This window comes from Uloborus diversus, chromosome 9, assembly GCF_026930045.1.
Source record: "Uloborus diversus isolate 005 chromosome 9, Udiv.v.3.1, whole genome shotgun sequence".
Taxonomy (NCBI): domain Eukaryota; kingdom Metazoa; phylum Arthropoda; class Arachnida; order Araneae; family Uloboridae; genus Uloborus; species Uloborus diversus.
Window position 1 is genome coordinate 53,742,078 of NC_072739.1, and position 25,127 is coordinate 53,767,204.

General features: G+C 34.1%; 3 protein-coding genes across 3 annotated transcripts; all 3 read left to right on the forward strand.

Annotated features, from left to right (window-relative positions):
- Window positions 1–150: 150 nt before the first annotated feature.
- On the forward strand, window positions 151–2,179 carry LOC129229356 (uncharacterized). The gene is given in 4 exon segments (XM_054863647.1): window positions 151–683; window positions 686–927; window positions 1,067–1,372; window positions 1,469–2,179. Coding segments are annotated over 4 exon segments (1,758 nt in total). The 5' UTR covers window positions 151–184.
- On the forward strand, window positions 2,180–2,893 carry LOC129229357 (uncharacterized). Its single transcript, XM_054863648.1, has 3 exons — window positions 2,180–2,274; window positions 2,363–2,443; window positions 2,554–2,893. The coding sequence occupies exons 1-3, from the start codon at window positions 2,180–2,182 to the stop codon at window positions 2,831–2,833; spliced, it is 456 nt and encodes a 151-aa protein (XP_054719623.1). The 3' UTR covers window positions 2,834–2,893.
- Window positions 2,894–22,098: 19,205 nt separating this feature from the next.
- On the forward strand, window positions 22,099–22,629 carry LOC129230218 (uncharacterized). Its single transcript, XM_054864619.1, has one exon. It carries the CDS (start codon window positions 22,099–22,101, stop codon window positions 22,627–22,629), a length of 531 nt encoding a protein of 176 aa, XP_054720594.1.
- Window positions 22,630–25,127: the final 2,498 nt, after the last annotated feature.

A 25,127-nucleotide genomic window follows, 5' to 3' on the forward strand; every position in this document is an offset into this window, starting at 1 on the left:
ATGAATATTGTTATTAAATTGTGATTACGATCCTAAATTGAAAAAAAAAATCATATTTCTTTTAGAGCAAACCTGGTCCCTCGAATGCAGGTCCAGCATACGTGGAAATTGAAAGTCGGAATCTCCCTAATGTAAGAATATAAGAAAATGTTGATTCTATTTCTTATTTTACGTTTATTTATAGATGTTTAATTTCTCACTAACTCTTTCTCTTTTTTTTTTTTTTTTACAGTTGGAAAATGCATTGAGGCTTGAAGTACAGTCTGGGAGAAGGATACAAAAATATGACGCCGATCAGACCATCTTTAATGCACGTGTCGACCCAGAGCAACTTCCCGATGACTTGCGGACCTCTCCCATGGCCGCTGCACGCGAGTCTGTGCGGGAGCATTTCCGTCTGATACTCGAAAGATCGACGGCAGGTTTAAGAGGATCGGACTTAGTTAGATTTTGCATCCAGGCCGAAGGGTTGGATCGCCCCATCTCAACAAGGATAATGCCTGTATCGGAGCTTACACTAGAGGTTATACTTGCAGCGGTTCTGAAATCCAAAGATCAAATCATGATGGACGCAGGCTTTTTTGTAGACGTGATCACCATACGTCGGGATGTGGGAGCTGGACGCGTCCGGATGTCTAACTATATGGTGGATTGTGCGAACAAGCGTTCCATACTATTGATCCATCAGACGACGAGCGACTCTGCGGGGCAAAAGCCATTTTACTTGCCTTAGCGCATTTAAAAAATGATCAAAAATTAATTGATGTGTTAAGGGATAGACGGCGGAATACTTTGCTGAACAGGGCAAAGGAGTTGCATGCTGAAGCAGGGGTGCCTTTTGGTCCCTGTACTTATGCGGAAATTGCCCTGTTTGAAGAGCACTTAGATTTACAGATAGTCGTTTATTCGACTGGTAATTTTAACAAGGTGAGTACGAAGTTTTTTTTATTCATTTGAAAATATTTTTTTTATTTGTTTTATAACTCATTAAATGCGTTGTTATTATTATTTGGTTAAATATCGTTTTATTAATTTTACTTATGGTTCTTTTTTTTATTCATTATAGGTCTCATACAAAGGCAAAATAAGAAACAGGAGAATCAACTTGCTTTTGAATGCAGGTCACTTTAATGTGATCAAATCGCTGAACGGTTTCTACGGCAGCAAATTTTACTGCCAGAGCTGCGAGAAGCCATATGATCACCGAGAGAACCATTTTTGTCCAAACAAATGTTATGTATGTATGAGAGAAGGGTGTAATGCGGGGCAGCCTAGGCGCTGTGACGGCTGTGACAGATTGTGCAAATCGGAGGATTGTTATCAAGCCCATAAGGCAGTGACGGGGAATGAAATTTTTTCCATCTGTGATATTGTAAGTAATATTTATTGGTTATACAAGTTTTTTTTTCTTTTAGTTTTATTCTTGTTTTTTAGCATGTTAGTAAAATCTTTACCATTTTTCTTGTAGTTGTACCAGTGCCCTACGTGTTGCAAGGTAATAAGAAGGCGTGACTGCCCTAGAGAAGAACACCGCTGCGGAACATCTAAATGTCCTTCCTGCGGCTTCTTCGTCATCGCAGAGGAACATCGTTGTCACTTAAAGCAAATAAAACCAAAGAAACAGTCTACAGATATTATCTTTTTTGACTTTGAGACCGACCAAGAAACTGGGGAGCACAAAGTGAATTTTGCGATCGCGCAATACATCGATAAAGAGAAGGAGGTGCAGGAAAAGGTGTTCCGTGGTTACACGGCGTGTGAAGATTTTTGCACATGGCTGTTTACGCCCGCCCACAAGGGCTTTACAGTCATAGCGCACAACATGAAGGGTTATGGTATTTGTTCCTCATTACTTTTTTTTTTAAATTTTTATCTATACAGTAATTTTCTTTTTCTTTTCAGATTCGACGGACAATTTATAATGGCGTGGTTGGTAGCTCAGGGCATTGCACCTGAGACGGTCCCAAACGGATCAAAGCTGATGATGATTAAGCATTCGTCATTGAACATACAAATAATAGACTCCTTTAACTTTTTGCCGATAGCTCTTTCAAAAATTCCTAGCTGCTTTGGGTTGGAAGAGCTTAGAAAAGGGTACTTCCCACATTTCTTCAATACTCGGCAGAATCAAAATTATGTCGGCCCATTGCCTAGCATTGAGTTTTACGGTCCCGACTAAATGTCTTCAGAAGCAAGAGACGCATTGATAAAATGGCATAAAGAACACCAGTCGGACTCGTTTGACTTCCAAAAAGAAATGGAAACATACTGCAGGTACTTATTTTTTTTTTTTTTTTGTACTCCTCAAAAAAATGTCAGTAAAAACGTGACATATTGTTTTTTCTTCTTTCGTTTGTTTTAGGTCTGACGTGGATATTTTGCGAAGAAGCTGTATGCTTTTCAGAAGTGAGTTTCTGGAAATAACTGGCGTAGACCCCTTGTGGTAAGTTTGCTGCTAATATTTTTTTTATTATTTTATTATATTTTCTTTTATTATTTTTTAAATTATATTATAAGTCGTGCAAATACTTTTTTTTTTTTTTTCAAATTTAGTTACATCACAATTGCTTCCGCATGCATGGCAGCTTATAGGAGCAGACATATTCCCCCAAGTGCTATTGCAATGGTCCCCATACACGGATACGTAAATCAGACCAACTACAGTGTGGACAGCATTCGATGGCTTGACTGGGTAGCTTCAAGAGAAAAAGTCAACATACAACATGCGTTGAATGGAGCGGGGGAAAAAAGATTTCCGGAATATCGGTTGACGGATATTGTGCAGAAAAAAAATACGGTGTACCAATACCATGTAAGAAACATAACTCATTAATTATTTTTTTTCTCTATATTAGAAATTCGTTAAATTACATAGATTTTTTTACTTACTTGTTTTAACCATTTCTTTCTCCCTTAGGGATGCTTTTAACATGGTTGTGATACCTGTTACGATAGAGATGCAGTTCATCCTCTGAAACGTGTAACGATGGCTTCACTGAGAGTAAAAACTGCTGAGACGACCCAGAAATTGCAAGCATCGGTTCAGAACGATGAAAAAGGAAGACGCAGAGCTGAAATGCTTTCTCAAGTCGCATACTCTAGCGGATCGACTCATTGCAAGGGACGCCTTTTTTCGAGGCAGAACAAATGCGACAAAACTCTTCCACGAAGGTCCGGCTAAATACGTTGATTTTACGTCTTTGTATCCGTGGGTAAGTTCTGATCTAATTTGAATCTTTAAATATACATTTCTTGTTTTATGTATTTTTTTTTCTATTATTGTTGTATTTCGCATGGACTTATGAAATTATTATTATTATTTTTTTTTTTTTGCAGGTCAATAAATATTATTGCACATATCCTGTTGGACACCCGGACGTAATTACTTCAGATTTTAAAGACATTAATGAATACTTTGGCCTCGTAAAATGTCGAATTGTTCCACCTAGAGGATTATACCTACCTGTTTTGCCCCACAGATGTCAGAGTAAACTAATGTTCCCTCTTTGTAAAACCTGCACAGAGGAAACAAACCAGAATGTCTGCACTCACACCGAAGAACAAAGAGCACTGATTGGAATGTGGGTCACCGAAGAGGTGAAACTTGCAATTAAAAAAGGGTATCGCATTATACGCGTAAGTTTTATTTTCTCTTGCATTTTATTTCCTTTTAATATTGATTGGTTAAAAATTATATATTTTTTAATTGAAAAAAAAGTTATATATTTTTTTCTTCATCTAGATGTATGAGGTGTATGATTTTAAAAAGAAGTCAGACAGGCTGTTAAGGTCATACATCGACCTTTTTTTGAAAATAAAGCAAGAAAGTAGCGGTTGGCCTACGGAATGCGTGACGGATGCAGAAAAAGCAAGCTACATCTCACAGTACAAGGAGAAGGAAGGCGTTGAATTGAATCCAGATAAGATAGAAAAGAATCCAGGCCGTCGCCAAATTGGCTTTGAACAGTTTTTGGGGGCGGTAAGTTTTTTTAATCATAATATTTTTTTTTTCACCGTTTTGTTTTCAAGTTTCAGAGAAGACATTCAATGTTTTTTTTTTTTTGCCCATTACAGGTGGGGCATGAATGTAAATAAAGGGCAACTACAATTTGTGAATAACGTACCGGATTTCAATAAAGCGCTCAATGATACGACTAAATGTGTAAGTTTTTGGTTGAATGATTTATGTTACATTCAATACTTAATTAAAAATAAATTGTAATATTTATTTCATTTTTATTTTTCTAGATAAAAGATGTTTACTTTGCTTACGATGAAGTGGCTGCCATTCACTGGGAAAGTAAAAGTGAATTCGTCGACCAGGATACTTCCACGAACATTTTTCTGGCGGCATTCACAACTGCTTGGGCTAGGTTCAAACTTTATGATGAAATGAGCAAACTGCAGCAATCTGTGTTGTACCACGATACAGACTCCATAATTTATGCTAGTACCGGTTCGAACGATCCTCCACTCGGCAATTTTCTGGGTGAGTTCGCTGATGAACTAAATGGGGATGTCATAGAAACGTTTGTTTCTGGTTAGTATTTTTCCTTTATTTTATTTACATTTTTTTAAAATTACATTTATATATCTTTATAATTTGTCTCTTTTTTCTACTTTTCCGCAGGTGGTCCCAAAAACTACGCATACAAAACAGCATCAGGACACACATGCTGTAAGGTGCGAGGGTTCACCTTAAATTTCAGAAATTCAAAGGTCCTTAACTTTGACGCATTGAAATACCTGGTATCTGAAATGAGCGAAGAAACTATTGCACTCCACAACCCAGCAAAAATCACCACAGACGCCAAAAGGAGAAGAATCATGAACAAGCCGGAGACAAAGCTCTATAAAGTAGTATATAATAAAAGGGTCATTCAGTCGGACTTCACAACTTTGCCCTATGGATTCGAAAGGCAAGAGGAAAAAAAAACGGTCCTTTTCAGGACCACCAAAAAAAAGGCCCTTTTCAGGGCCACACAAATATACATGAAAGGAATGTTCTATGGCAAAATCGTACTTTTTTTTTTTTTTTTTTTTTGTTTTTTTGAAAAAAAAAAGGTTCTTTTCAGAACCATTAAAACAGCAAAGGCACTTTTCAGGGCCACTGAAAAAAAAAAAGCCCCGCCACTAAAGAAGGCCCCTTTTCAGGGGCCACTGAGAAAAAAAGGCCCTTTTCAGGGCCCCATTTTTTTTTTCAGGCAAAACGGATTCATATAAAAGGTGGTATGTTTTTTTATTTTATTTTTATTGACAGTATGGAACTCTTAAAGTTAAAACATCCTTCAACCTGTCTCGTTATATGTTGTTAACCATTTTCATTTGCTTTGAACCAAGGTTCACAAATACCGATATAGTTGAACCGAATAACTTAAAGATTCGACGTAAATCAAGCAATAGTATAAAGAAAATTTACAAATTGCAAATTGGTTTGATTAGGATCATAGAACATTAAATAAAATTTCTGTTGCAAGGATGAAATAGATGTGGTTTTAATAAAAGTAATCTAATGTTGAAACAGTCGAAGATTGTACGTCAATATTGAATGCAATACCTTACTCATGTTTGTATTTTCCTGCTATTGACGGGATAAACACTGATCGAAAAATTACACGAAGCCTTACTGTTGTGGATTTTATAATTAAACAATTTTAAAAAATTATAATTAAATGGTAGCATTCAAATTAAGTAGCACCATGAATAGCACCAATGGACCCCTGGGGCCTCGTAGGTCGCAGTTTAAGAAACAATGTACAGCATCATTTATCATATCTACGGTTTCTGCCAAACCCGTTTCAATGCTCATCGCTAAACGGCATTGACGGCCATCGTTTAGGATACGTTTTGTATTGATTGCATTTAAAATAGCTCCTGGTGGTTATATGTTGATAATCGTTTTCATTTGCTTTGAACCAAGGTTCACAAATTTAACGATTAAAGTCAGTCTTTGAAGAAACTTCATCGCGAAAATTTCGTTGTAATGGCGGATCGAGTTTAGTAAAAAAATTATAAAATATTCAATTTACACACACAGTTACTGCATTTTACTTAATTTGAAAACGCAACAGATAAACAGACACGGAAGGTCCCCAGGTATGGAAACGTGTTCAAAATGTAGTTTGTTTTATATCTGTAGCCAGCCGAAATTTGTCAGACAAGTGAGGAATATATAGACTGAATTTACAACTTACTTCAGTTGAAAACAGTTGTTAATCTATGCATATAGTCTGCCCGTGTTTACAACACGGCAAACAGTTCTCAACGAAGAGAAAAAATAAAAAATTTGTTTCCAAGTCTTGAAATAAAATAGCTATGCTTGTTTTCCCAGAAAAGTGGAATACAATAATGCGAACAAAACCGTCAAGCATCTCATTAATTTTTCAGAACTCAAAAGCAAATCCCAGAATTGAAAAAAAAAATTAATTTGAATTCTTGGCAACTTGAATTCAAATTATGTTTTTCGCAATCACGAGTGTGTGTATGAATGCGCGTGTGTGTTTGTGCAGACGCATGTGTGTGTTTGTGTAGACGCATGTGTGTGGGTGCGTGTGTGTGTTGTGTAGGCGCATGTGTGTAGGCGCATGTGTGTGGGTGCGTGTGTGTGTTGTGTATGCAGTGCTGTATGTGTACGCGCGCGTGTGTGGAGGCATATGTATTTGTGTCTGTGTGCAGGCATGATTGTATGTATGTGTATGCGCAGGCATGAGTGTGTGTAGGATATGGGCGCAACCTGGAGACGGTTTTCGCAAGAGGAGCAGCATCGTGAGGGTGAGGCCGGCCGGCGGTAGTGCTGCTGAGGGTGCTGGTGGGAAAATAAAATCATATCACATCAAAACAGTCAAATGAGAACAATAAGCAATTGTGATTACTCAAAAACGTTTGTAGATAAGGAAATTTCTCATCGCCACACAACTTAACAAGCTAAATAGCATTTGATTACGTTTTCAACCTCAGATATTGGAATCAGCTGAAAAACCTTTCTCATCTACTGCTGCAATTACACATTTGGCCAAACCAAAGTCTAAATTTGTCGCAGTATGGAAGTTTTTTGGTTTCAAGTGTGAAAATAAAATAGCTATAGTTATTTCTTCAGAAAAGTCAAATCTACCTGCAGTTCAATGTGTGGTGAGGAACTGAGATTGCGTTTTAGAGAGGAGCTTGATGGCTCCTGTTTGTTCTACGTTGTGAAGTGGATTTCATGTTTTTTTTTTCTTTTTTTAAAAGAAATATGTAATAAGTATTAGTTTATCCGAGATATAGCGTGGGTGTGTTCCAATTCTTACCTTGAGACGTACAATTAAAAGTCAAAAGAAAATGATATCCGTATAAGTTCAGAACTTAGTTTCAATGTAAATGTTTGCAGAGTCGAAGTAAAGTATATGAAAATGGAAGCTGTTCTTGCATTGTGGATTAAAGAGATTGGCAAGAGGGGCTTGTTGCCATAAATTGAAACGTTATAACAGAAAAGGTGAAGCAACCGTATTTTAAAATGTATTTAATAAAAAATAACGATCTGATTATGCAGCATAAATCTTAATCATCTTCATTTTTTAACTCATAAATATTATTACTGTATCAACTGTACAGTACTATTATAGTGCAGCATTTTATTATTACTACATACTGTACGTAACGTGTTTTATTTTATCAATCATTCTTTTTGTGCATTTTAACTATTTTATGTTGAATAAAACAGCTTTTTAATTTTTTAAATACAGTAAAAGTTGAGTTCTTTATGTAAGAAACTGTAATGTATAGTTGAGGAATGCTTTAAAGCAGTTTGAAGGGTGCTTATAAATGTCTAAAAATTTTGGTATGTTTCTAAAACATGTTTATGCATACATTTTTCCACAACGCGAAATTTCGACTTACGCGAAGAGTCTTGGAACGCATCCCTCGCGTAAGTCGGGACTCGACTGTATGTCTGAGTGTAACTATTGCAAAAAGTTTTACGCAGAGTAGTTTCAGTTATAAAGTTCATTTCGCAACGGGGGGTTGCATGCTTTGCAGACAATGAGACTTTTGGTTCGTTACAGAAAGGTGATTTTCTTGGACTCGTAGAGCTGTTAAGTTACTATGATCCATTTTTAGCGGAACATATGCGATCAAATGGGAATAAAGGTAAAGTTCGTGTGAATTCTTTATCATCAACCATTGTGACAGAACTAATTGAAGTGATTTCCAATAAAGTGCTTGTAGAAATAATATCTGCGAGTAAATCTGTAGCACTATATGCGAAGAGAATAAGATAGTTCGGTGTAATTGCTGATTCTACACCTAACATTTGCCATGTGGATCAACTTGTCATAGTCTTGCGCAATGTGGATAAGGATGGTGAATGTGTAGAAGGATTTTTTTGGCCATAGATCACTGCCCTGATTAAACAAGCAAAATGTATCGCGGATCAAATAATTATTGATTCTGGTATTCTCATTTGATAATATAGGGTTTTCAAGCGCCATTTCGAATCTATTGTAATTGAAAAAAAAAAAAAAACTGAACTAAGATTTTTGTCTGTTTGAATTTAATCGGTACTTAAAATTTTATTTTAAGATTTTTTCATAGACGTCAAAGCAAAATGTCATCTTTTTAGTTATGTCCATATAAATATTTGCTTGAATTGAATATAAAATGTATAGGACTGCTATGTACCCTTTAATAAAGCTACACAAGGGGTATCTTTAAAAACAAGATTTTTTGAACTTCCATCAAATAACTAAATCAAAGGAGCGTGGCAAAAGGCTATATACAGTGAGGAAAGAAGCATGAAATTGTTTGGTTACCCACTGATTATTCATGCGTCTGTGAAGAAAAAATTTCAGGTGCTGATTTTAGCAAAAGCATCACCAATAGAAAAATATTGCTTTCAGGTGTAATTCCAACCCTTTTTCCAGGCTACTCAGCTCATAAATTACCACAGCCTTCTAAAAACCCTAAGCTTCCAGCTTCTAGAATATGTGAATGTTTAAGTTAAAAAACGAAGTATGGAACGAACGAAACTTTCTGAAACACGCGATCCTGAAGTATCTGAGGAACTAGTCCTTAATCTCTGATACGACACTAAAAGAAAAGGAGGAGATCCCTCTGCAAGAAAACTTCATAAAAGATTGAAAGCATTGAAAATGTAATAAATAAATTGCAGAATAAAATTAAGAATTTGATTAAAAAGATTTTTGCCTTATAATCAGAAGAAAAAAAAAACCATCGAAGAACTTCAACTGAAGAGAATAATAAAAGAAAAATCTGGAAACAAAAACGTCTGCTATCATGCTATTGGAGAAAATTCTTTAAATTATGGAATGAAAATGTTGGCTTTGAATAGCACAGTTCTTATATTTTACGATTTGTGGGGAAAACGCTCTCCAAATGAATAGGATCGTTTCAGAGATAAGGGCATTTTCGCTCTTCCTCACAAAGCCACACTGATCTCGGCTACTCTAAAGGAGAAACTGGAATAACACCATTGATACAATTACGTCTTCACAACGAATTTAAAAATTTTAACACACGAAGAAGAGAAGTTTAGCTTACTAATGATAGATGAAATCGCTATAAAACCCAAATTGATATATGACAGGAAGGTAGACATGTTACATGGCTGCTTAGAAAATAAAATGGAAAATATAGCACTCAATGGCAGGTTGGCAAGCTTTTTTTTTTTTTTTTTTTTTTTTTTTTTTTTTTTTTTTTTTTTTTTTTTTTTAAAGGAGTGACAACTAATTACAGAATACCAGTTGCATATAACGAATGGCAACCTTTTGTGCTTGAAAATTGAATGATAGTGAATCAGATAAGGATGGCTCTCTTAGACTTTGTGTAGATTTTAGAACACATAACGCCATTACGAAGCCCGACGACTTACTTCCCTATGAAAAATACGAAAGACTTTATTTTCCAAAGCAGCAAAGTTAACATAATTTCTACGATTGACTGTGCATCAAAACGTTGGTAAATTAATTCATTTAACCAATACCATTTTTTTTTCACAAATAGGCTGACTGGCAGTGAGTTTTATGGAATGATAATTGCTGTCATCGAAAATGCAGAAAAGGCAAGGTTAAAAGACTTAAAACAGACAATTTAAAACTGAATGTTGTTTTCTTTAATCCGTTGTTTGAAGGTTCTGCAAAACATATGATTTCACACCCTTATGACCCCCGTAGACCACTTTTCTAAATTTTGATTCTTGCCACATTATTAAAAATGTCAGATCTCAGTTTTCATATTTAAAACAGGATAAAGGCAGAACTATAAGTGCGACACACTTAAAGACTCTGTACTGACTGCAACACAAGACAGTTGTAAAACCAGTTCGCTCTATGCGTTGCAAACATTCTTTCCAAACAGTTTAAAAAAAATAAATATAAAGAGAGAGGTGGAAGTATTTTTCAGCAATGTGACGGCTGATTTGGAAACAATGGCAAAGGTTGTTTCTTATGCCACCTATGACTACGATAGCTTGGCAACTACCATACATTTCATGAAAAAATTCAAACGTTGGTTTGACATACACAATAACACTAAGACCTATAATCATTACAGAAGTAAAGATTCCTTGTTGGCCTTGTTTTCAGACAAATAAACGGTTAGACTTGTTGCTAATGGAATTCCTATATCAATTAACTTTAGTTAGCTGTGACTAATATATCAAAGAGGGTGTGGCACCACCAACGCCCGCTAAGTCGCAAGCCGTTCTCCCTAACCAAACGCTATCGAAGCACGACTTATCACTCTTGTGCAAGTGGCATGGTTAAGAAATTTCACCGGCAGTTCAGAGCGTCCCTGATGTGCCACTCTCGACTTTTCCTGGCTAGAAGCAGTCCTTGGATTATAAAATGCTATAAAAAGAATAGGACGCGTCCCCTGCTCAATTGGTATAAGGGGAGCCTCTTCTCTTACCAGGGCAGCTCTGATATCGACTGAGGCGCACCCCACTGACCCCTCTTCGCTTGCGGACAGACTTTGGAATCGTGTGGCCAGGTTACGCCCCACAAGGAAAAACTGTCATCAAAATCGGCACCAAGGACACAAGAGTGAGTCTGGTTGGTTGGTTCTGTTGAGTTTATAGGCGCAAGAGCCCTAATAGGCTAAACTGCGCCATACGATTGACGATAAGTATAAACAGGGCTCAAAAAGGAAATTTTACTGAGAGTAGAGAGCATAAAACCTCAAGAATTTTGACGAGTTTTCGCGGAAATAAACAGTGAATTTTTCTGGTTTGTTGATACAAATTTAAAATTTCGCAAAGAAATAATTTGGATTCTAATTAAAACACATATAATAAAACAAACAAGAAACAAAAACACACACACAAGGACGGCACGCTAAATAAGAGAAAATAAAACCGATCTCTTGAAGGGAAGGAGAACTTTTTTGGATGGAGGGTCCTGATAAATCCTGTGAGTCAGGACATGGTGAAACCTGCCAACACCTTGGATGACCACAGCAAAAGTACACCTGCTGCATGGCAGTCACAAGTAATCACCAGTTCTTGACGTCGTGTCTGTTTCCGGGACATTTTCCATGCCTGTGTAGTCCACTGCCAAGGAGGGTGGTGTGGCGCCACCAATGCTTGCTAGGTGACGCCTCGGTGTAGGTACGAGGACACCAACGAGAAAAACAACGTCAGCTAATCGTCATTTCTTTCCTCTGCTGGGTCTCAACCGTCGTTTTGTAAATACCTTATGTAAATATCTACGTTTCAAGCACAAAAATTTATGACCTTATCAACTATTCATTGCATTAAATAGTTATTGAAAAATGGATTTCACTATGTCTTAACTAAAAAACTATCAAGTGATGATACTGAAAAAAATTTCAGTAACCTCAGGCAAACGATGCTATGGACTCGCTCTTGTCTTTATGCAGTAGAGATGACACTGAAAACTGGCACCATTTATTTATCAGTTCATAGAAGCACCGGTAGCAGCTAACAAAGAAATGAAGCAAATTCAACCTCAATAATACAGTTGGTAAGTCCACTAACACTAAAAGAAAATTGCCCACTTCCTTCAAAAGTCATGGGAATACTGAAGGAAGAAATTACCGGTAGGTTTTTCATTATATATACCAGCTACATCAGCTGAATAAATTGTTTACATGCGTATTGAAGGTAAATAATGCTTCATCTGATTGCATTGAACTATTATAGTCTTTTAATGAAAAAATTCGAAAATCAGGTTTATCTCAAGAATTCTTGATATTTAAAATTCTTATTTAAGTAAGTTAAATAATATTGCCATAAAAACCTTCAAGGAGTCTAAAATACTTATTATAAACTGTTCCTTTAATTTTGATGGTTTTTCAATTATTATACGTATAACATAAATGATATTAAACAAGAATATAATATCAGTGACAAATAAAAATTTAATCTAAAAGCAGCATTAAAAGTTGTTAACCTCGGAAGTAGTACAAAAAATTGTATCTGAAACAAGCTAATCCTATTGCTCTCTCTCTTTCTCGGAATATCATTCTGATTCAAGTCAATGAACTATATTGAATGTTCAATGATATTAATGAAGAGCTAAGTAAACATTCACATTATCTAATTTAATATTGTCTTAACAGCCTTTACATTCTATAACATTTTAGTGAATATTTTTCAATCTCAATACGTGAATACTGCATTATATTTTCTCAAAAGATATATTTCATGATAATTAAAATTCGCGTTCGAAGATCTCATTATTGTTCCTTCCATCATTTTAGATTCACCTGTCACCATGCGAAGAGTTACTTTAGCCCTGATACTTGATTGCATGATATTAGTGAGGATAGCTTATGAAAAAATAAAAAACCTGTGTGGAGTGAATGATAACACTTTCTTCTCTAAAGAGATCTGGCGGCCTCCCTCTGGATCCGTGTCTGGGTAACCTCAAGTATCCAAGTGAAACTATTTTAAACCTTATTAATACTGTTGAAAGATTCATAAGCAGTGCAGTAAAACATTGTGCTATACACAGAGTTAGAGTCTCATGACCATACCAATGTTTTTCAGGTAAAACTTCAATGCTCTTGCAACAATAGCGGTGTTGTAAAAATTAGAACAGAGAAATTTCTAATTTTAATGCTAGAAAACGTTGCTAAATCTCTAACGAGTAAAAAAGGCACCCAAAGAATTATAAACTTCCAAACATAGCCTTGGGAAAGGTAGATCTTAAAGTTGCAACCGAAGTTTATAAAAGCTTATTTTATAATTCCTTCAAAATAATTACCTGTTTAAAATGTATATTTGAACAAGCGGTAACATTTTAACAGCTTTGTATGTTCTTTGCTAAGAGTTGATGTGCTTATTTTATAACTTTGACTCATTTGGAACATATCCATTTTACGGTTCGGACAATTTGTCTCTAAATAAGGTATATGTTGATTTCTTAAATAGTCACTTTTAGAAGAAAAACAATTCATAACATTACATTCGAGTAAAATGTATGATTTCAATACATATAGCTTTATAAAATGAAATTCATGAATTATGAAGAATAATATGAAAATTTTTATATGTAACATATGTATTTGTATATGCCACATAGCTATAAAATATAAAAAAGCCAAACAGCTGTTTGGGTGTTCAAATAGAAGCTGAAACCAAAAGGTTTCTTGTAAGATATTACACTTCCATCAAAAACTCAGGTGGTCTGGGCTTTTTCAAACCTTGATCCTTGGCTAGAAACTTCATGCATAAGGAATGCATTTGAACAGATTGCAAATATTCCGTTTCTTTATGTAGCAAGTATTGTGTCAAGTATCTGTAATGCTGAAAATTACGCATTGCGGAAAACATGCAGTTTGGTGCGGACAAACACGCCGTTCGGTGCGGAAAAACACGCAGTGTTTTAAACGTTTGAAGGGTTCTATAGCAGGAGTTCTTAACCTTTTCGGCTCTGTGCCCCCTTTCACATTGAGGTGAGTGCACCCCCCTCCAACTACTACCATTAGGAGGTCAATAGAAGTACTACAATCGGAAAACGGGAATTTAAAACTAAGGCTGACTAGGATAGTTAAAGCTGGTAATTAAATGAAAATATAAGCATTCTCACCATTCAGAAAATTCATAGCTAATATAATAGATAAAAAATAAAATAAAAGTACTTTGCAAGTAGTTTCAGACTCATTTTATTATTATCCGGAGTTCTATCACGTTTAAAATTATTTAAAGCTCTTAATATGCCATTCTAGTCTCCGATATTTTAATACTTGATTGCATAGTTTCACAAAGTTGTTCTGATTTTGTAAGAAAAAACGCTTTTCAAATTACAAAACTATTACGGCATTGCTATTCGTAGCAACGTTGGAAACCTTGATAGCATGCAATCTGCTGTAATAGCTGCTTTTTCCCACTGTTGTTCTAGCAGTCAAAACCCCATGCATCGGCGGTGTCCAGTAAGGTACGTGGTGTCAACATCAGCGAGCACTGAGCATAGGTGCTAAATATGTGGAAAGATCACCTGGACTTCCTGATTCTGTAATTAAAGCGGTCGAATAAACTTACATGGAATTTTGCAATAAAATGTTGCTAGAAAAATGCCGGCATGAAAAGACGCAGAGTAATAACGAGAGTTTCAACAACATCTTATGGTCTATTTTACCGAAAGAAAGCTTTGTTCAGCAGAAAACTTCGTTTTTAGGTGCTAAAATAACTGCACTATTATTTAAACTTGGATTTTTAGGACTTGTGTTTGAACATCTAGGCATAACAATTGATGTACACTAACTGATTACATGGAAATTGACAATGAGCGAATGCAAAATACAAACGACAGTTATTATCATCCACAAAACTTTCCAGAAAAAAATTCAAAGCTAAAAAAAAAGCAAAATTCGTGAAAAATTAAGATAAAGAGGGTTTGACCTATAAATATGGTGAATTTCAATAAAGCAGAATTGTTAGAATTATTCAAATAATGTATTAAAAACTTGAAACTTTTTTTCTAGGAATCTTTGTTTTGCGTTATTGTGCTTTGCAAAATAACATTAGTACCAAATATCTATTAGAGATTTGTTTTTGAAACTTAGGGAAAATGTTTTATTCTGCCCTTTCTGTTTTATGAGCTCTAGGAATGTTTTTTTTTTTTTTTTTTTGAGGGGGGGGGGTATAAGGTTTGCTTTTTAAATTAAGTTTTGGCAGAAAATTTGAGTTTTTTAAAAACGTTTTGTAATATTGAAAATCTTTTAGTTTATAATACAGATAAAGATGATATTGATGTACTGAATAAATATTTTTGAAATTTATTGAATAGAAATTTAAGTAGAAGGTTTGCCGCAGCTGCAATTTTCACTATAGTTTTACTAAAAACTGCCAAAATTTTTAAAGTTTGTGAAAGGTTTGCCGAAATAACGCTTAAACTATCAGTTTAATGTCCCATTTTAATTAAAATCGTGATTCTTTAGTCACAAATTCATATTTTTGACGAAAAATAATCCGAAGGTAATCACATAACTAAAGCGGACATATCTATACATCTATTCCTTGTCCTTAGGAGAAGTACTAAGGCACATCATAAAAATAGGTCCTTCGTTCGAATTTAAAACGTATGATAAATTTGCTACTAAAGGTAAAAGTTCAAAACTGTCCAAGTATGCGCACTTGACTGTATATTATTATTTAACCTAAATTTCACGAAAATCCTGCATAATTCCGGTATATTGCCTGTGGTTCCACCTCATATATGAATTCTTCTGGCAAAATTTTTGTTAATTTGTTGAATATAATTTTTAATGCGGTTCTGGATGATAACCTCACTTGGATTATTAAAAATAATAAACATGTTTTGGATTTTCTGGAAAAAAAATTGATTGCATTTATGCTTTTGATTTTAAAGACCTCTTTTCCAGTATTTCTATCTCGAGTCTTATGTTTTACTTCTACGACTTTAGCAACGCGCTGAATATTAATAAAAAGATCTGATCAGATTTAATTAAATTTGAAGGACTAATCAATTTGTATGATAAGGATATTAACAAATTGATTCAAATTGCTACGCTACAATCTATGATAAAAAAGATTGAATCTAATTTCAAAGTTAACAGCCTACATCCTGCTTAAGTAAAAAGGTTTTTAGTAATATTGTTTCACAAGCTATCAGAATAAAAAGAATTTGCTTTTAAGGTGACAAAGGCCTTTCAGATGAGTAAAATTGGTCAAAAAAACATATTTTTTAAAAATTATATTTCTAAAAACTAGATCTTTAACTGAACTTTTTTTTTTGGGGGGGGGGGAGAGCCACTGAAATATGTTTTATTTTGAAAATGAATAAATAAAATAAGCGATATTTATTGAAAATTAGTATTATCTCGGAAACAAAACAGGTACTATTTCCTAACCAAAATAAGATTTAAAAAAATAAATAAATAAAATAATTGCTAAAATAAGAACTATAAAAAGTCGACTGAAAGTAGCAGAGACCAAAATAACTTCCAACTGTCAGATAATTGATATATTTACAGGATCTAAAAGGGCAAACTTCAAATACAACAAGCAATTTTTGGCGAAGCTTGTGCTTGATTTTGGCATAGAAACATAATGTTACTCATATGAGATTGAAATATAGAAAATTCAATTTAAATATTAGAGAGATCCTTTTTTAAAAATTGTACAAATTATTTTAGCTTTCAAAATAGATCTAAATTTTGTGGCTCATTTCAAAACTTTTGTGTGACTGTAGGCTGACAAACACAGAAAACTGGCAAATTTTAAGAATTTATCTTTTAAAAAGTATGAAAATTATAATTCTAGGAAATAGTGGTAACACTGTTTAGCTAATTAAGTTGCTCCTTCATCTACTGTATAAAACTTATTAATTACTTAACTTGAGTAAACATAACATCTACAAATTTTAAAAATTAAAAAAAAATTTAACCTAAAAAATAAAGTCAGATTTTTTTTTTTTTTTTTTATTAAAAAAAATTACAAACCCTGCCAACTACAGATGTTACGCATGTATTAAGACACATAAAGAAATTGAAACAAAAATTAATTTCAGCCAGCGATTCCGTACTTAACTTTCTGACATTTGACACTCTTAAAGCATGAGATTAACTCTAGAGCATGAATTTCGTTGAAAACTTTTTCATTTAATAATTTTAATAAAAATACAAATGAACCTAATTTCTTTGTCTCCTCACAAGGCATAGTAAGCATCATAAATGAAAAAAATCTTATACCCATGGCGGATGCAAACAGATTACATTTTTAACACGTTCACTGTGAAAATCGCAAAGAACGGCACATAAAAGAATTTATTTAAGTACATTATTCTTGAATTACATTTTAGAGCTCTACAATAAACGTATTGTTAATAACAATCGACGTAATTTAAGAAAATATCAAATTAAACCAGCGATTTAAATTTAAACTTTTTGACTCTCTTAAAGGACACAGAATTTGGCTTGAAAGTTTTAACTTTAAAGTTAGATTTTAGTTTTGTTTAATCAAGAACGGTTTTTTATACGAATAAAAAGAAAATTCATTTATTTGATCTTCAAAAAAGCATAATGAGCATCAAAAATCAGAAAAATTCAATTCTCATATCGAATGCAAAGCGATGGCTTTAATCCAAATGAAAGCGTCAAAAATCTGAAAACAGCAAATAAAAGAGTTTATTAAAGCAAAAAAAAAAATTAGAATGGCACTTAAACAAGCCTACAAGATGTTGTGTTTTTAATAATTATCGACATAATCGTCAGATTTGGGGGGGGGGGATCGGGTGTGGGGAAGAAAATAGTCAAACGAAAAAAAATCGTATTTCCGGTATTAACAGACGAAAAAAAGCGGAGTTCCGGTAAAACTCGGTATAACGTAATATCTAATCTTTAAGGTCGTGTAGAATTAAAAAAAATGAGAAGTTTGTAACGAGATGATAGCAAAATTCACGAGTTTTTAAGAAAAGAAAATAAAGAATTTATTTTCTTTTAGCCCTTTTTTTAAAAGCAAGAGTTTATAAGGAGCATACGAACCCTGTGAGGACAAAAACACAACGCCATATTATGACTAGGCAAACACATCATGAATCATCATATCTAATTCAACATGATGCCTCTGATGTTTCAACAATAAAGACGATACTGTATCTTGGACTTCTGATAGTCTTAGTAGTAATTCTATGGAAAAAACTTTAACTGAAGGAAGTGATGAGACATTCGTTCCTCTTGAAAGTCCTGTGAATCCAAAACTTAATCAGGAATTTAAAAAAATCAAATCAAAAGAAGATATAAAAAAAAGATGATGTATCTTGGACTTATTGTGCTGGTCAGTTGGCTCACTTATTTTTTCTGGATGATTGTAGGAACTTACACCGGAAAATAGTGTCACATGAAGCTTTTAATCCAACTTCTCTTCTAATAGAAATAATTGATTTCTCAAAAAAACATCAATGAAATTAGCACTCATTTACTAAAAAGCAGTCATAAAGCGTTTGAACAGCTGCATGAAGGCGGAAATATTTCTGAACTAGTTGACCCGTGCGGAACTCAGCACTGTGCTTCGAATCGTTTCATAAGGCATTTCGCTCTTTAAAAATTTCTAAGAAAGAACATTATGAAGAAGAACCGAAAAAAGTAAATGAAAAAAATGTAAGCACACAATAAAAGGAATATAATTTGAAGATACCAGTAACAAAACCTCCTTAAATACAACGTTGTGATAATTTGATCATCGCTCAACTTTTGGTTGTACGGATTTTCAATGCAAACATAAATATCATTAAAAGTGTGGATGAGTGACTCGTGAAAAAGCAGTAATTTTGCATATTATAAACAGGTTGTGGCAAATACAGTCCTACACATGTGAGCATCTGACGGAAAAAAAAAGAAACATTAAAAATATATTTATTGGCACGGACTCGAACTGGCGCCACTCTGATTAACAGCACGACACTCCAATAAACCTGGCAACTGCGCCTTCCTTTTTGAATGCTATTCATTAAAGGAATGCGTAATAAAAAAACAGCAAAAAAAGATTTTTTCCGAAAGAAAATAAGGACATGCGTCTATGTTTTGTCATTAGCCAGCATGATAAGATTTCAAATTATTCGTAAAACATGGAATTTGATTGAAGTAATAAATTCGATTGAAAATAAGTGTTTTTATTTTAGAATATTGAACAATTTCCCATAGCAGGCTGCTTTAACCGTTACAGCTTAAATGCCCGCATATGTTTCTCTTGTAATCGAACACTTAAAATTCAAAACCAGTTGAACTGAGTCCGTTTTTTAAGAGTAATTTTTCGAATGTAGACAAAATGTATTTTCTTCTTTTTCTTCAGCCGAAAGCAGCGGAGTAGAAAATGATTTCTTACTAATGAAGTTGATAATAATTTTAATGTTTTATATCGTATTCGAATAAATAATTATGGGTTTACTGGATGAAACTCGTAGTTTCAATTTGGCGTAGTATTTTTTCATTTGTACAAAAGGTCGAACACTGCTATTAGAAAAATCTACATTTCAGTCTACAATGAAAATGTTTTTCTGCACAAAAAGGATTCCCTTGAGGTAAATCTAATATTTTTTTATGCTTACATTATGCTTAGTGATCTGGACAGAGTCAAAGCTTTAAAAAAGAGGAAGAACACCCCTCGATTAACAGTTAACTTATCTGAATGATAACTAGCCTGCATAAAGGAGTCAAAACACCAAGTAGCATTCCCACTGCATTTATTTTATTATGTGGGTTATCTGTTGTATGTTATGAGAACATATAATGCGTAATATTAATGTAAATTTGCTATTATGTCGGACAGCCCGAGCTTGCCCGAAGTTCAGATAGTTTATAGCCGAACGCTCTACCGAAAAAAACTTATCAATTTACCAGAACAGTTAAGTCCAATGCTTTTAATCTTTATTAAAATTTAAAAAAAACACACACACACACACACGCAGGTTGATTTTAATTTTTTTTTCCTTGCCGAAAGCGACGAAAACAATTGGAAAATTGTATTAGAACTTTGCTTTTAAAAAAATTTGCATAAAAACTACAGGCTGCAGGTAAGAAAGATCTCGCATACTGACAGAAAAATAATCCACTGAAATAATATATAAGATAAGATATTGAAGAGATGTGTTTTTATTTTGAAAATTTTTTTCAATTTGTTATCGCAGGCTGCTTGAACCGTTATGGCATAGATGGAAGCACGTGTTCATCATTTAACTGCACGGTTAAGATACAAAATAATTTAACTAATTTATTTTTTATGCGCAGCTTTTCGAATGTAGTAAAAATGTGATAGGCTGTTTTTTTGCAAAAAAAAAAAGAAAAAATATATATTTCACCCTTCAAATTGAAGTAGTAATTTTTTTATTTGTATAGAGTCAAAAACTCATAAGAAGAATCTATATTTCAATATACGATTTATTTATTTATTTGATCATTTATTTTTTGAACAAAAAACAATTCCATTGTAGTCTGAAATCTTAAACCTGATACTTATATTTTCGCTTACATAATGGTTTAATTTTCTTACCGGAGTCAAAACTTTAAAAACCAAAAAAAAAAAAAAGCCTTACAATTAAGAATCAATTTATCTCTATGTTGCATCAAGTTTCCATAACGGCTAAGAGCGTTTCCATCTCATCTATTCCTTCAAATTTGTTATTCATTGTTATTAAGTGTGTGTAATGCGCGATATTTCTCTTTTTTTTTTTTTTTTTGATGCAGATTGTCTGGACATGGGTCCGAACACGCATTCTCCTGGTTACCAGTCGAACGCTCTGCCAATCAAACTATTCAGCTCTGCCGGTTACGGTGCAAGTTAAATTTATAAATTTAACCGTAAACGTCATTTTGATTCTTTAAAACAGGTTTTTTTGACAGAAAAAAAAAACAATTTTTAGACCGTGGGTCTATTTTTCGTCAGTAGCCTGCACGATAAGCTTCAAAATAAGGTATAAATCAAAGAAATCGATCAAGAATTGAAGAAAATCTCGCGTAGAAACCAAAAACAGGCTGCAGAAATAATATACAAGGATGTAACGAAAGAAACGAGCTAGTGGAAGCGGATCCTGGAAAAGAAATGCAAATTTATTTGACAACGAGCGACGCTTTTTAATTCAGATGGGCCCTCATCAGCCAAAATTACCGTGTTTTCGCATAAACTCTGATATTGCTCCAGGAAAGCAAAATTGTTTCTCAGCAAGATGATACGCTGAATATCCCCATCTGGAGTACATCTAAGCAAAAGATGCAGCAATCTGCTTTGTTAGTTGCTTTGTTCTTGGTGTGGGAAGGAACAACTCGGAACAAGGGAGTAAACCGCTCGGATAAGATGAAGAGCGCTAGAGAAAAGAAATAAGGAAAGTTGGCTCTTTATTTTTCTTCTGATTCTCATAAAGCTGCACTTTCCGATTCTGCTCATCCCAGCAATTCAGTGGATATTCTTCTCAATAAGAAAAATCGAGCCAATCTAATCCAAGTAGAAAATGACAAATGCTTTAATAAGCATGACAAGGACTTGTGTTTCGCGTAGAAGAAGCGGAGGAAAGCAACTTCAGAAAATAGTTTAAATTGCTATCACGTCATTTTTTCACCATGAAGAAATGGCTTGACTCTACAAAATTGCCAATGAATCCCTTTCAAAGGCCGACGGAGGCCGCCGATCTTGAACACCCCTCCCCCCTCCAATATTTTAGCTAGCGACGGCCCTGTCTCGATTAATAACAAAATGAAAAAAAAAACATTGAATTAATTTCAAAAATAAAAATGTTTTTTCATTTTGTTAAGTTTTTTTCCAGATACTCTAAAATATACATTAAAATTCTTAAATTTCAAATTAAGAGTTAAAAAAATAATTGCATGCACTAGATTTGGCCACACAAAACAAACAGTGTGGCAGGACACTTTTATCAAGAGGTCAAAAGAGGCGTTTCTGTCTGGCCTTTCAATTGGATTGAAAGCCCCAACGGGAAAGGGATCCGGTCTTATCATCACTCATGCTGGAAGTGAGAAAGGGTTCGTGAAAGAAGCAGAGGACATATTTAAGGCAAAAAAAAAGCAAAGGGGATGCCCACGAAAAGCCACGAGGAAATGAATGGAGACTATTATGAAAAATGGTCTAAAAATAAATTGCTGCCTCATCTAAACCCCAACAGTGTTATAGTAATGGACAATGCTTCCTACCACAGTGTTTATGTGGAAACCATCCCTAATACCGCCACCAAAAAAGATGATATTAGGCGTTGGCTAACATCTAAAAATATCACCTGGAACTCGGACATGCTAAAAGTTGAACTTTTAAATCTAGTATCTAATGTCCGTAGCATTTATGAAGAATACCGAGTAGATAAGTTAGTGGCATTTCATGGACACACGGTTTTGAGACTGCCACCTTACCACTGTGAACTAAAGCCAATTGAAAATATATGGAGTGTAGTGAAAGGTAAGGTGGCAGCAGAAAATAAGACATTTAAAGAAAAAGAAGTAGAAGAGCTCACAAAAGAAGCCATTAAAACTGTCTCTGCTGAAACCTGGAAGAACTGTGTTAGCCACATTATAAAGGAAGAAGAGCTAATGTGGGAGCTTGATGGAATGAGTGACTCTACAGTTGAGAACTTTGTAATTAATTTTGATCCCGAATCAACTGACACTGCTTCAGAAGATATGCGCAGTGTTGAGGAAGTTATGTCATCATAAATATGTAACTTCCTCAATATTTGGAAATTGGGCAAATCCAATTATGAAAATAAAAACATAGAAAATGTTCACATGCAAAATAAAATACTATAAAAAAACAAACACTTTTCACATTAAAAAATATATGTATTCTGTAAAATAGTAGACAATTTTCATATGAAAAATAAAGTATTATTACTATTTATAAAAGCTAATATAAAATTTTTTTAAAATTCAGCCTCAAAATGCTAACAAAAACACATTGAAAGTTAAATGGATCTGGTAATTTAAGATTATTCCAGTAATATTTTTTTATAATTTCCAGCATTAGAAAAATAAAAAGACGAAGGAAAAGAAATTTAAAAAAAAAAATGAATGAATTTTTAGTTCAAACATTGCTGCTGGAAAGAAAATACCAGACAGGTACTGCATCCAGAGACTTTTCTTTCACCTTTGTTTGGGGCAGTCTGGAATAGCCCTAACAGAACTGGAAGCAGGAATAAAAATTCAATATCTGGATGCCGTAATGAGCTAATTGTTAGGGCTGTTTAGTTCATTTCGCAACGTGGGGCTGCATGCTTTGCAGATAATGAGACTTTTGGTTCGTTACAGAAAGGTGATTTTCTTGGACGCATAGAGCTGTTAAGTTACTATGATCCATTTTTAGCGGAGCATATGCGATCAAATGGGAATAAAGGTAAAGTTCGTGTGAATTCTTTATCATCAACCATTGTGACAGAGCTAATTGAAGTTATTTCCAATAAAGTGCGTGTAGAAATAATATCTGCGAGTAAATCTGTAGTACTATATGCGAAGAGAACAAGATAGTTCGGTGTAATTGCTGATTCTACACCTAACATTTGCCATGTGGATCAACTTGTCATAGTCTTGCGCAATGTGGATAAGGATGGTGAATGTGTAGAAGGATTTTTTTGGCCATAGATCACTGCCCTGATTAAACAAGCAAAATATATCGCGGATCAAATAATTATTGATTCTGGTATTCTGATTTGATAATATAGGGTTTTCAAGCGCCATTTCGAATCTATTGTAATTGAAAAAAAAAAACTGAACTAAGATTTTTGTCTGTTTGAATTTAATTGGTACTTAAAATTTTATTTTAAGATTTTTTCATAGACGTCAAAGCAAAATGTCATCTTTTTAGTTATGTCCATATAAATATTTGCTTGAATTGAATATAAAATGTATAGGACTGCTATGTACCCTTTAATAAAGCCACACAAGGGGTATCTTTAAAAACCAAATTTTTTGAACTTCCATCAAATAACTAAATCAAAGGAGCGTGGCAAAAGGCTATATACAGTGAGGAAAGAAGCATGAAAGTGTTTGGTTACCCACTGATTATTCATGCGTTTGTGAAGAAAAATTTCAGGTGCTGATTTTAGCAAAAGCATCACCAATAGAAAAATATTGCTTTCAGGTGTAATTCCAACCCTTTTTCCAGGCTACTCAGCTCATAAATTACCACAGCCCTCTAAAAACCCTAAGCTTCCAGCTTCTAGAATATGTGAATGTTTAAGTTAAAAAACGAAGTATGGAACGAACGAAACATTCTGAAACACGCGATCCTGAAGTATCTCAGGAACTAGTCCTTAATCTCTGATACGGACACCAAAAGAAAAGGAGGAGTTCCCTCTTCAAGAAAACTTCATAAAAGATTGAAAGCATTGAAAATGTAATTAATAAATTGCAGAATAAAATTAAGAATTTGGTTAAAAAGATTTTTGCCTTAGAATCAGAAGAAAAAAAACCATCGAAGAACTTCAACTGAAGAGAATAATAAAAGAAAAATCTGGAAACAAAAACGTCTGCTATCATGCTATTGGAGAAAATTCTTTAAATTATGAAAAGAAAATGTTGGCTTTGAATAGCACAGTTCTTATATTTTATGATTTGTGGGGAAAACGCTCTCCAAATGAATAGGATTGTTTCAGAGATAAGGGCATTTTCGCTCTTCCTCACAAAGCCACACTGATCTCGGCTACTCTAAAGGAGAAACTGGAATAACACCATTGATACAATTACGTCTTCACAACGAATTTAAAAATTTTAACACACGAAGAAGAGAAGTTTGGCTTACTAATGATAGATGAAATCGCTATAAAACCCAAATTGATATATGACAGGAAGGTAGACATGTTACATGGCTGCTGTGACACTAAAATGGAAAATATAGCACTCAATGGCAGGTTGGCAAGCAATCTTTTTTTTTTTTTCAAGGAGTGACAACTTATTACAGAATACCAGTTGCATATAAGCGACTTGCATCAGATGAACTCTTAGAACGGTGCATCATAAATGCTAGATAAGTGCATAGAAATGAAAGAGGACAAAAGTAATTCCAGCTAAAAGTTTCAATATGGATAGGATTTTTTTTTTTTTTTTTTTTGCGCAAGAACCTTAGTAGGCTATACTTTCACAGCGCTGCACTAATAGCGCCAAACTGCGCGAATTGAAATATATGATACGAAGTGGTACACAAGTGTTGTTTTAATGCT

What these genes read in the sequence shown, in the direction of transcription:
- LOC129229357 (XM_054863648.1), top strand. Translation starts at nt 2,180, where the DNA reads ATGTCTTCAGAAGCAAGAGACGCATTGATAAAATGGCATAAAGAACAC. An exon ending in GAAATGGAAACATACTGCAG is followed by an intron (nt 2,275 to 2,362) that starts GTACTTATTTTT and finishes CGTTTGTTTTAG; the next exon opens with GTCTGACGTGGATATTTTGC. An exon ending in ACTGGCGTAGACCCCTTGTG is followed by an intron (nt 2,444 to 2,553) that starts GTAAGTTTGCTG and finishes TTTCAAATTTAG; the next exon opens with TTACATCACAATTGCTTCCG.
- LOC129230218 (XM_054864619.1), top strand. Translation starts at nt 22,099, where the DNA reads ATGGACAATGCTTCCTACCACAGTGTTTATGTGGAAACCATCCCTAAT.